General features: G+C 40.8%; 1 protein-coding gene across 1 annotated transcript; it reads right to left on the reverse strand.

Moving 5' to 3' along the window:
• Positions 1-407: 407 nt before the first annotated feature.
• On the reverse strand, positions 408-11,689 carry LOC139413149 (zinc finger protein 271-like). Its single transcript, XM_071160244.1, has 2 exons — positions 10,902-11,689; positions 408-2,781 (listed from the first exon to the last, which is right to left on the reverse strand). The coding sequence occupies exons 1-2, from the start codon at positions 11,446-11,448 to the stop codon at positions 1,400-1,402; spliced, it is 1,929 nt and encodes a 642-aa protein (XP_071016345.1). The 5' UTR covers positions 11,449-11,689; the 3' UTR covers positions 408-1,399.
• Positions 11,690-12,114: the final 425 nt, after the last annotated feature.

The raw sequence follows: 12,114 nt of genomic DNA on the forward strand, positions 1-12,114 counted from the left end.
AGATATCTTTTACCTCACAGGTTAGAGGACAACCTGCAGAAGACAGTCGTCTAAATTTTGGAGGGATGTATTTAAATGTAGGGGTCGCTGAACAAAGGAAAGCAACACTTATTTGTCATCACTCATCGAATTATGCTAAAATCATTTGCATATGAGAGGAGGGAGATGAGGTTGCACGTCCTGTTAAAACTAACAGCTCAAAAATCACACGGAATCTGGGAATAATGTGTACATCACTGGTTAGAGAACAACTTGTAGAAAACATCTCTTTACATTTTGAAGTGTTGTATTTTGTTTCAATTGGGTCGTGTCGTGGAAATTCAGTACTTCGAGAGACTTGGACATTTCTTCAAACAATCATCTTTATTTAACATTGATTAATTATTGCAATAATGAAACCGTCAGCCCAACAGTCTTAACTGACTGTTAGTCTGAGAGCCTACCCTTTACAGACAACGCCCAGTTTATATAGCTAATACCCAGAATGCTTGGTTCCACCCCTCCCATCTAGATTGGGGGGCATCATAAGCCACTTTGGGCTCATCCTGTCTTCATCTGCACCTGGTGTTATATTAACCCCCGACCATGGCCTAATATCCCAGATGTTATCTTAACCCCCGATCCTGGCCTAATATCCCAGATGCCAGGATGTCTCACGACCATTGAGTCCTTTGTTCTAGTCCTCTCTATCCAAGCTCAACATACACCATATATTGTCTATGGAATGCAGGCTCAATCAGACCGGAGACATATGTCTCACCTGTACCACTAATCTTAGAATGGAATGTGGCTGTTTGGTTTTTAATCACCGAGACTTCAATCGTCAGCTTCAAGCCATCTCTAATGAAGCCCATGTCCTCGACACCCAGACTAGCTGCAGGAAGCTAGAGTGGACACCATAAAACTCAGAATTAGCAGGACAGAAATATCGTACTGGTTGTTAAGTAAATCATTGTTAAATATCCACCAAATGAGGTAAATACATCATTGTTTCTGTCACAGACGCATGTGGTTAAGTGTAATGTCTCTGTTAAAACTAACAGCTCAAAAACCACACGGAATCTAGGAATAATGTGTACATCACTGGTTAGAGGACAATTTGTAGAAATCAGCTAGCTACATTTTGAAGTGTTGCATTTTCATTCAAGTGGGTCACCAACGTGGTAAATGTAACAACTTTTTTTGTTAGTCACTTTTTGTTAAATCATATAAATAGTACTCTTTCATTTCAGAGCCTGGATTTTCCCCCTGAGGCTAATATCCATATCATGCTGAAATCAATAGAACAGGGGGCAAACGTTTAGGGTTCTACATTATGACATCATTAAAATATTCCTTCTACAATGTTAAAACATTCTACATTGTGACATTATTTCATAGATATCATGAAACAACTCCTTCATGTATGTATTTTCTGATGTTTGATCAGATAACTTTTATCAGAGTATCTCTTCCCACATTGAACACAGCTATAAGGTTTCTCTCCTGTGTGTCTCCGCTGGTGTATAGTCAGATAGCTAGATGTAGTAAAACTCTTCCCACATTGATCACAGCTATAAGGTTTCTCTCCTGTGTGTGTTCTCTGGTGTACTGTCAGACTGCCAGATGTAATAAACCTCATCCCACATTGATCACAGCTAAAAGATTTCTCTCCTGTGTGTAGTTTACGGTGGGATATCAGGGAACTTGACCTAGTAAAACTCTTCCCACATTGATCACAGCTATATGATTTCTCTCCTGTGTGTGTTTTCTGGTGCATCTTCAAAGTATGTGACATTGAAAAGCTTTTTCCACAATCTGAACAGTGGTGAGGTTTCTCTCCTGTGTGTACTCGCTGGTGTATAGTCAGAGAGCTAGATGTAATAAAACTTTTCCCACATTGATTACAACTAAATGGTTTCTCTCCTGTGTGTTTTCTCTGGTGTACTGTCAGATTGCTAGAATTAATAAATCTCTTCCCACATTGATCACAGATAAATGGTTTCTCTCCTGTATGTAACTTATGGTGGGATTTCAGGGAGCTTGACTGAGTAAAACTTTTCCCACATTGATCACAGCTATAAGATTTCTCTCCTGTGTGTGTTTTCTGGTGCATCTTCAAAGTATGTGAAGTTGAAAAGCTTTTTCCACAATCCGAACAGTGGTGAAATTTCTCTCCTGTGTGTACTCGCTGGTGTGTTGTCAGATGGCTAGATGTAATAAAACTCTTCCCGCATTGATCACAGCTATAAGATTTCTCTCCTGTGTGTGTTCTCTGGTGTACAGTCAGATCTCTAGATGTAATAAAACTTTTCCCACATTGATTACAACTAAACGATTTCTCTCCTGTGTGTTTTCTCTGGTGTACTGCCAGATTGCTAGACTTAATAAATCTCTTCGCACATTGATCACAGCTAAAAGGTTTCTCTCCTGTGTGTAGTTTACGGTGGGATTTCAGGGCACCTGACTGAGTAAACCTCTGCCCACATTGATCACAGCTGTACGGTTTCTCTCCTGTGTGTGTTCTCTGGTGTGATATCAGGTTGGTTGAATGAGTAAAACTCTTCTCACATTGAGTACAGCTATAAGGTTTCTCTCCTGTGTGTACTCGCTGGTGAATTTTAAGGTATGATGAATATTTGAAACCTTTCCCACAGTCAGAGCAGCAATGAGGTTTCTTCCCTGTGGGTCTCTGCTGGTGTTTCTTGAGGAGTTCTGATGTGGAGAGACTCTTCTCTGCCTCGTCAGCATCATGAGGTTGTTGAGGCTCCCCAGAGGATCCACGGTAGTCCCGTCTCTCTCCTGTGTGAATGGCAAAGTCAAACAGATGGTTAAAGGCCCACAACAACAGAAATCCACTGTTTATATGAGGTAAAAGGTGATGCCCAGAGCGTACCCATGAAGTTGTACAACAATTGATGTCTGTTAAATTAAATGAAAATGGTCTTGTTTTCACATTAGTAGTAACATCTAAGATTGTAGACAATAAATGAATTATTAAAGTTGTTGAAACTCTAAGCAGTGTGCCAGACAACTTTTGGTCTCCAATATAGGCCCCTTTTTGTGTTTAATAAAATTGCGGCACGAGGGCGATGCACATGCAATTTGCTTGTAGAAACTCCTCCATGCTAATGAGGAAACCACTAGTTATGGATGTAGTATATCTGGTAATGAGGAAACCGCTAGTTATGGATGTAGTATATCTGGTAATGAGGAAACCACTAGTTATGGATGTAGTATATCTGGTAATGAGGAAACCACTAGTTATGGATGTAGTATATCTGGTAATGAGGAAACCGCTAGTTATGGATGTAGTATATCTGGTAATGAGGAAACCACTAGTTATGGATGTAGTATATCTGGTAATGAGGAAACTCCTCCCTGCTATCGAGGAAACCAGACACTTCAGAACAAACTTCCTTTAGATGTTTTGGGGTTACTGTTGTTCCATGTTGTGAATGTTATCCAATGTGTTACTATGGTTACTGTTGTTCCATATTGTGAATGTTATCCAATGTGTTACTATGGTTACTGTTGTTCCATGTTGTGAATGTTATCCAATGTGTTACTATGGGTTATAGCAGTATGGCCTAATAATTTGACACAAATTAACTTATTAATATTTTTGGTTGATACTTCAAGGAGTCTTACAATTCAAAATCAGAAAGCTAAATTATCCTTGGTATAACCTTAAAACAGTACTATACTGGGGAAGCCCTTCATGTTGGAGGGTGTTTCTACAGTACTATACCGGGGAAGCCCTTCATGTTGGAGGGTGTTTCTACAGTACTATACTGGGGAAGCCCTTCATGTTGGAGGGTGTTTCTACAGTACTATACCGGGGAAGCCCTTCATGTTGGAGGGTGTTTCTACAGTACTATACTGGGGAAGCCCTTCATGTTATTTAAACCTTCTTAAAACAATTCCGTATAGCTTAGAAGGACCTCCCCCTCAGACAAGGCTTAGACTGTAATGGGTTAAAACTGTTTGAAACTTACATTACTCAGACTAGTTATCCTGGGATCTAACATTACTCAGACTAGTTATCCTGGGATCTAACATTACTCAGACTAGTTATCCTGGGATCTAACATTACTCAGACTAGTTATCCTGGGATCGTACATCTTACATTACTCAGACGAGTTGTTCTTGGGAATAGTTAATACATTTGCAAAATATCTAAATCTGTTTTTGCTTTGGCATTATTGGGTATTGGATTGGCATTATGGGGTATTGTGATGGCATTATGGGGTATTGTGTGTAGATTGATGAGGAAAACATTCATAATATAATACATTTTAGAATAATGGGATGCACCGACATTACATTATTGGCCAATATTTTCCTTGCCCAAAAAACGAAACCGATAACCGATATTTAAAATTGTTGCTTCCTTTTAAGCGATACCGATTATTGGAGGACCATAAAAGCCGATACCGATTAATCGGCCAATTTTTTGTTTATTTATTTGTAATAATGACAATTACAACAATACTGAATGAACATTATTTTAACTTAATATAATACATTAATAAAATCAATTTAGCCTCAAGTAAATAATGAAACATGTTCAATTTGGTTTAAATAATGCAAAACAAAAGTGTTGGAGAAGAAAGTAAAAATGCAATATGTTCCATGTAAAATATGTGCCATTTAAGAAAGCTAACGTTACAGTTCCTTGCTCAGAACATGAGAACATATGAAAGCTGATGGTTCCTTTTAACATGAGTCTTCAATATTCCCAGGTAAGAAGTTTTAGGTTGTAGTTATTATAGGAATTATAGGACTATTTCCCTCTATACCATTTGTATTTCATTAACATTTGACTATGGGATGTTCTTACAGGCACTTTAGTATTGCCAGTGTAACAGTTTGCTTCCGTCCCTCTCCTCGCTCCTCTCTGAGCTCGAACCACCAAACAAGGAAAATTAGCGCGCGCTAACTAGCTAGCCATTTCACTTCGGTTACACGAGCCTCATCTCGGGAGTTGATAGGCTTGAAGACATAAACAGTGCAATGCTTGACGCACAACCAAGAGCTGCTGGCAAAACACACGAAAGTGCTGTTTGAATGAATGTTTACGCGCCGGCTTCTGCCTACCACCGCTCAGTCAGATACTTGTATGCTCAGTCAGATTATATGCAAGGCAGGACACGCTAGATAATATCTAGTAATATCATCAACCATGTGAAGTTAACTAGTGATTATGATTGATTGTTTTTTATGAGATAACTTTAATGCTAGGTAGCAACTTACCATGGCTTACTACATTCGCGTAACAGGCAACGAGAGAGAGGCAGGTTGTTATTGCGTTGGACTAGTTCAGGTTGCAAGATTGAATCCCCCGAGCTGACAAGGTGAAAATCTGTCGTTCTGACCCTGAACAAGGCAGTTAACCCACTGTTCCTAGGCCGTCATTGAAAATAAGAATGTGTTCTTAACTGACTTACCTAGTTAAATAAAGATTAAATAAAGGTGTAATATATATATATATATATATATAATATATATATATATAATAATAATAATAATAATAATATGGCAAATCGGCGCCCAAAAATACAGATTTCCGATTGTTATGAAAACTTGAAATTGGCCCTAATTAATCGGCCATTCCGATTAATCGGTCGACCTCCACAACACACACACGGAAGCAGCGGTATAAGCCACTGCATCTCAGTGCAAGAGGTGTCACTACAGTCCCTGGTTCGAATCAGGCAGTATCACATCCAGCTGTGATTGGGAGTCCCACAGTAGTTGTCTGTTATTTGCGTAAAGAGGGCGAAAAGGAGAGGGATCCCACATGTGGACAGGAAGACACAAATTATCATTATTATGGAAAATATCATTTTAAAATACAGGAATTTTAAAACTTTGGCTTTCTAGGTCAAGCCAGCAGGCTACAACAGTAGGTTGTATCCAAGTGGTTTTATCTCTCTAGGTCATGCCAGTAGGTTGTATCTCAATAGGCCATGCCAGTAGGCTACAGTTGGTTGTATCACTCTAGGCCATGCCAGTAGGCTACAGTAGGTTTTGTACAGTGGCCTTGCGAAAGTATTCCTCCCCCTTGAACTTTGCGACCTTTTGCCACATTTCAGGCTTCAAACATAAAGATATAAAACTGTATTTTTTTGTGAAGAATCAACAACAAGTGGGACACAATCATGAAGTGGAACGACATTTATTGGATATTTCAAACTTTTTTAACAAATCAAAAACTGAAAAATTGGGCGTGCAAAATTATTCAGCCCCCTTAAGTTAATACTTTGTAGCGCCACCTTTTGCTGTGATTACAGCTGTAAGTCGCTTGGGGTATGTCTCTATCAGTTTTGCACATCGAGAGACTGAATTTTTTTTCCCATTCCTCCTTGCAAAACAGCTCGAGCTCAGTGAGGTTGGATGGAGAGCATTTGTGAACAGCAGTTTTCAGTTCTTTCCACAGATTCTCGATTGGATTCAGGTCTGGACTTTGACTTGGCCATTCTAACACCTGGATATGTTTATTTTTGAACCATTCCATTGTAGATTTTGCTTTATGCTTTGGATCATTGTCTTGTTGGAAGACAAATCTCCGTCCCAGTCTCAGGTCTTTTGCAGACTCCATCAGGTTTTTTTCCAGAATGGTCCTGTATTTGGCTCCATCCATCTTCCCATCAATTTTAACCATCTTCCCTGTCCCTGCTGAAGAAAAGCAGGCCTAAACCATGATGCTGCCACCACCATGTTTGACAGTGGGCATGGTGTGTTCAGGGTGATGAGCTGTGTTGCTTTTACGCCAAACATAACATTTTGCATTGTTGCCAAAAAGTTCAATTTTGGTTTCATCTGACCAGAGCACCTTCTTCCACATGTTTGGTGTGTCTCCCAGGTGGCTTGTGGCAAACTTTAAACAACACTTTTTATGGATATCTTTAAGAAATGGCTTTCTTCTTGCCACTCTTCCATAAAGGCCAGATTTGTGCAATATACGACTGATTGTTGTCCTATGGACAGAGTCTCCCACCTCAGCTGTAGATCTCTGCAGTTCATCCAGAGTGATCATGGGCCTCTTGGCTGCATCTCTGATCAGTCTTCTCCTTGTATGAGCTGAAAGTTTAGAGGGACGGCCAGGTCTTGGTAGATTTGCAGTGGTCTGATACTCCTTCCATTTCAATATTATCGCTTGCACAGTGCTCCTTGGGATGTTTAAAGCTTGGGAAATCTTTTGTATCCAAATCCGGCTTTAAACTTCTTCACAACAGTATCTCGGACCTGCCTGGTGTGTTCCTTGTTCTTCATGATGCTCTCTGCGCTTTTAACGGACCTCTGAGACTATCACAGTGCAGGTGCATTTATACGGAGACTTGATTACACACAGGTGGATTGTATTTATCATCATTAGTCATTTAGGTCAACATTGGATCATTCAGAGATCCTCACTGAACTTCTGGAGAGAGTTTGCTGCACTGAAAGTAAAGGGGCTGAATAATTTTGCACGCCCAATTTTTCTGTTTTTGATTTGTTAAAAAAGTTTGAAATATCCAATAAATGTCATTCCACTTCATGATTGTGTCCCACTTGTTGTTGATTCTTCACAAAAAAAGACAGTTTTATATCTTTATGTTTGAAGCCTGAAATGTGGCAAAAGGTCGCAAAGTTCAAGGGGGCCGAATACTTTCGCGAGGCACTGTATCTCTCTAGGTAATGCCAGTAGGTTACAGTAGGTTGTATCTCTCTAGGTAATGCCAGTAGGTTACAGTAGGTTATAACTCTCTAGGATATGCCAGTAGGCTACAGTAGGTTGTACCTCACTAAGCCATGCCAGTAGATTACAGTAGGTTGTATCTCTCTAGGTCATGCCAGTAGGCAACAGTAGGTTGTAACTCTAGGTCAAGCCAGTAGGTTACAGTAGGTTGTATCTCTCAAGGTCATGCCAGTAGGCTACAGTAGGTTGTAACTCTCTAGGTCATGCCAGTAGAATAGAAGGTTGTATCTCTCTAGGTCATGCCAGTAGGCTACAGTAGGTTGTATCTCTCTAGGTAATGCCAGTAGGCTACAAAAGGTTGAATCTCTCTAGGTCATGCCAGTAGGTTGAATCTCAATAGGCCATGCCAGTAGGCTACAGTTGGTTGTATCACTCTAGGCCATGCCAGTAGGCTACAGTAGGTTATATCTCTCTAGTTCATGCCAGTAGGTTACAGTAGGTTGTATCTCTTTAGGTCATGCCAGTAGGTGACAGTCGGTAGTAACTCTCTAGGTCATGCCAGTAGGCTACAGTAGGTTGTATCCAAGGTTTTATCTCTCTAGGTCATGCCAGTAGGCTACAGTAGGTTGTATCGCTCTAGGTCATGCCAGTAGGTTACAGTAGGTTGTAACTCTCTATGTCATGCTAGTAGGTTGTATCCAAGTGGTTTAATCTCTCTAGGTCATGCCAGTAGGCTACAGTAGGTTGTAACTCTCTAGGTCATGCCAGTAGGTTACAGTAGGTTGTAACTCTCTATGTCATGCTAGTAGGTTGTATCCAAGTGGTTTAATCTCTCTAGGTCATGCCAGTAGGCTACAGTAGGTTGTATCTCTCTAGGTCATGCCAGTACGTTGTAACTCTCTAGGTCATGCCAGTAGGCTACAGTAGGTTGTATCCAAATGGTTTTATCTCCCTAGTTCATGCCAGTAGGTTACAGTAGGTTGTATCTCTCTAGGTCATGCCAGTAGGCTACAGTAGGTTGTATCTCTCTAGGTCATGCCAGTACGTTGTAACTCTCTAGGTCATGCCAGTAGGCTACAGTAGGTTGTATCCAAATGGTTTTATCTCCCTAGTTCATGCCAGTAGGTTACAGTAGGTTGTATCTCTCTAGGTCATGCCAGTAGGCTACAGAAGGTTGTAACTCTCTAGGACATGCCAGTACGTTACAGTAGGTTGAAACTCTCTAGGTCATGCCAGTAGGCTACAGTAGGTTGTATCCAAATGGTTTTATCTCTCTAGTTCATGCCAGTAGGTTACAGTAGGTTGTATCTCTATAGGTTATGCCAGTAGGTTACAGTAGGTTGTAACTCTCTACGTCATGCTAGTAGGTTGTATCCAAGTGGTTTTATCTCTCTAGTTCATGCCAGTAGGTTACAGTAGTTTGTAACTCTCTAGGACATCCCAGTAGGCTACAGTAGGTTGTATCTCTCTAGGACATGCCAGTAGGCTACAGTAGGTTGTATCTCTCTAGGTCACGCCAGTAGGTTACAGTAGGTTGTAACTCTCTAGGTCATGCTAGTAGGTTACAGTAGGTTGTAACTCCCTAGGTCATGCCAGTAGGTTACAGTAGGTTGTATCTCTCTAGGTCATGCCAGTAGGCTACAGTAGGTTGTATCCAAATGGTTTTATCTCTATAGTTCATGCCAGTAGGTTACAGTAGGTTGTATCTCTCTAGGTCATGCCAGTAGGTTACAGTAGGTTGTAACTCTCTACGTCATGCTAGTAGGTTGTATCCAAGTGTTTTTATCTCTCTAGGTCATGCCAGTAGGTTACAGTAGGTTGTATCTCTCTCGGCCATGCCAGTAGGCTGCAGTAGGTTAATATCACTCTAGGCCATGCCAGTAGACTACAGTAGGTTGAATCACTCTAGGCCATGCCAGTAGGATACAGTAGGTTGTATCCAAGTGGTTTTATCTCTCTAGGCCATTCCAGTAGGCTACAGTAGGTTGTATCACTCTAGGCCATGCCAGTAGGCTACAGTAGGTTGCATCTCTCTAGGTCATGCCAGTAGGGTACAGTAGATGGTATCTCTCTAGATCATGCCAGTAGGTTACAGTAGGTTGTATCTCTCTAGGTCATGCCAGTAGGCTACAGTAGGTTGTATCACTCTAGGCCATGCCAGTAGGCTACAGTAGATTGTATCACTCTAGGCCATGTCAGTAGGCTACAGTAGGTTGTATCACTCTAGGCCATGCCAGTAGGATACAGTAGGTTGTATCCAAGTGGTTTTATCTCTCTAGGCCATGCCAGTAGGCTACAGTAGGTTGTATCTCTCTAGGTAATGCCAGTAGGTTGTAACTCTCTATGTCATGCTAGTAGGTTACAGTAGGTTGTAACTCTCTAGGTCATGCCAGTAGGTTACAGTAGGTTGTAACTCTCTAGTCATGCTAGCAGGTTGTAGCCAAGTGGCTTAATCTCTCTAGGCCATGCCAGTAGACTACAGTAGGTTGTAACTCTAGGTCATGCCAGTAGGTTACAGTAGGTGTTATCCAAGTGGAAACAATTATCAACCCAATGTGGAAAGTCTCGAATTTGGTTAACAACAAAATGAATGGCTTATTTGCTACGTGAGGTTTACTTGATCCAACAGAAGTTTCGTAATGCTTAAATTGTTATGTGGACACGTGACATACCGACAACTTTGATAAAAACACTAAAGGAGTTGTCTCCAGATCGCTATGCATATTCATGCTAGTAGCTAAGCATCTCTCTCCATTGAATACAGGCGGTTGACGTCAACAACACTCATAGAATATACACAATAGATTACAATAATAAGATGGATCCTCCAATCCAAAGATAGGATATTTTGGAGATAAAGAACCCGCAGTACCGCTTTGTGGACAACGACTCCCCTTGTTCGGGCGGAGAGACATCTTGTCAGTATATGCATAATCGTTGGTGTAGCCAACCCAACTCACATGGCACTACTGGGGGGGCACGGTGTGTAGTAAAACATCACTACATGAAAATCACTACACGCCGGGCCCCAGTCTGCGGTCAGCAGATAGACCCTTCTCAAATATATATGTTAAGTCACTTTTTGGAAACCGAACGGAGAAAACAAGGGGTAGCTTGTTCTCTACTTCGTCTGATTTTAGACATATCAGTCATCATCCTATTGCCCCTCCGTTGAAGAGCTATTGACGAGCCAACTCAGAATATCCAAAGTTAAAAACACATTTAAGGAGGTACTTACTGGTGTTAATCAGATCTCCTCTCTCCACCTCTTCATCTTTCAATGTGACAGTAATCTCCCCTTCCTTCTTCACTCCAAAAACTGCATCCTCCTCTTCTTTTACTGTAACATCCACCACCTCTTTCACTCTGAACGAGTCTTCCTCTTCTTTCACTGAAACGTCTTCCTTTTCTTTCACTGAAACGTCTTTCTCTTCTTTCACTGAAACGTCTTTCTCTTCTTTCACTGAAACGTCTTTCTCTTCTATCACTGAAACGTCTTTCTCTTCTTTCACTGAAACGCCTTTCTCTTCTTTCACTGAAACGTCTTTCTCTTCTTTCACTGAAACGTCTTCCTCTTCTTTCACTGAAACGTCTTCCTCTTCTTTCACTGAAACGTCTTCCTCTTCTTCTTTCACTGTAACAACCTCACCCTCTACTTCCTTTTTAACAGTAACATCCTCCTCTTCCTTCTCCTCTTTCACGATAATGTTCAGCCCCAGAGCTTCTTTCTCCGTCCAGCAGACCTCCTCTTCTTTAACAGGAGGGGAGAAGTTTAGGGAGCTCATGTTCGGGGATGTTAGCTAGCTAGCTATCATTAGCAACTAGGCTAGTGCTAACTTAACCAGTCAGCTACTATAGCTGACTAATACAAAATAACGTAATATTAAATTAAATAGGTTAACAAGTACATACGACAGATGTATGTCTAAAACACAGTAGCTAATATAGACCGAAAGCGTATAAATAGCTTGAATCTTTCGGCTATGTTGGCTAGCAAGCTACCGAGGTGGTTAACAAGCTGTTCCTGAAGAACCGTCCACTAGATTATACGTCACGCTGGCAGCGTCGCCTGAAAGACGCACATCGCCGTCTGCTGACTGGAGGGGAAACGCAATTGAGGATCATATTTTATTTTCAAACAAAGATTATTTTACATGTATTTAATTAAATAATACTATTATAGTGAGACATACACAGACAGGAATGTGTTGATTGATTAGTGCGAATGAAAAATGTTTACTACAGCACATTTAAGGCAGTTTCATTCAGTCAAACTAAATCTAAATAAGTAGCAAGCTAATGTCGGTCTATACTGCTCCTACATGGTGTAACAATATATCATGTAGATGTATATAATGAACAGACTAGGTCTATACTGCTCCTACATGGTGTAACAATACATCATGTAGATGTATATAATGAACAGACTAGGTCTATACTGCTCCTACATG

Source organism: Oncorhynchus clarkii, chromosome 7 (assembly GCF_045791955.1).
Source record: "Oncorhynchus clarkii lewisi isolate Uvic-CL-2024 chromosome 7, UVic_Ocla_1.0, whole genome shotgun sequence".
NCBI lineage: Eukaryota > Metazoa > Chordata > Actinopteri > Salmoniformes > Salmonidae > Oncorhynchus > Oncorhynchus clarkii.

Bases quoted from the DNA above. Each gene is read 5' to 3' on its own strand.
- LOC139413149 (XM_071160244.1), bottom strand. From the start codon at position 11,448: ATGAGCTCCCTAAACTTCTCCCCTCCTGTTAAAGAAGAGGAGGTCTGC. The intron at 2,782-10,901 runs GTAAGTACCTCC...CCATTCACACAG, and splicing joins AGGAGATCTGATTAACACCA to GAGAGAGACGGGACTACCGT.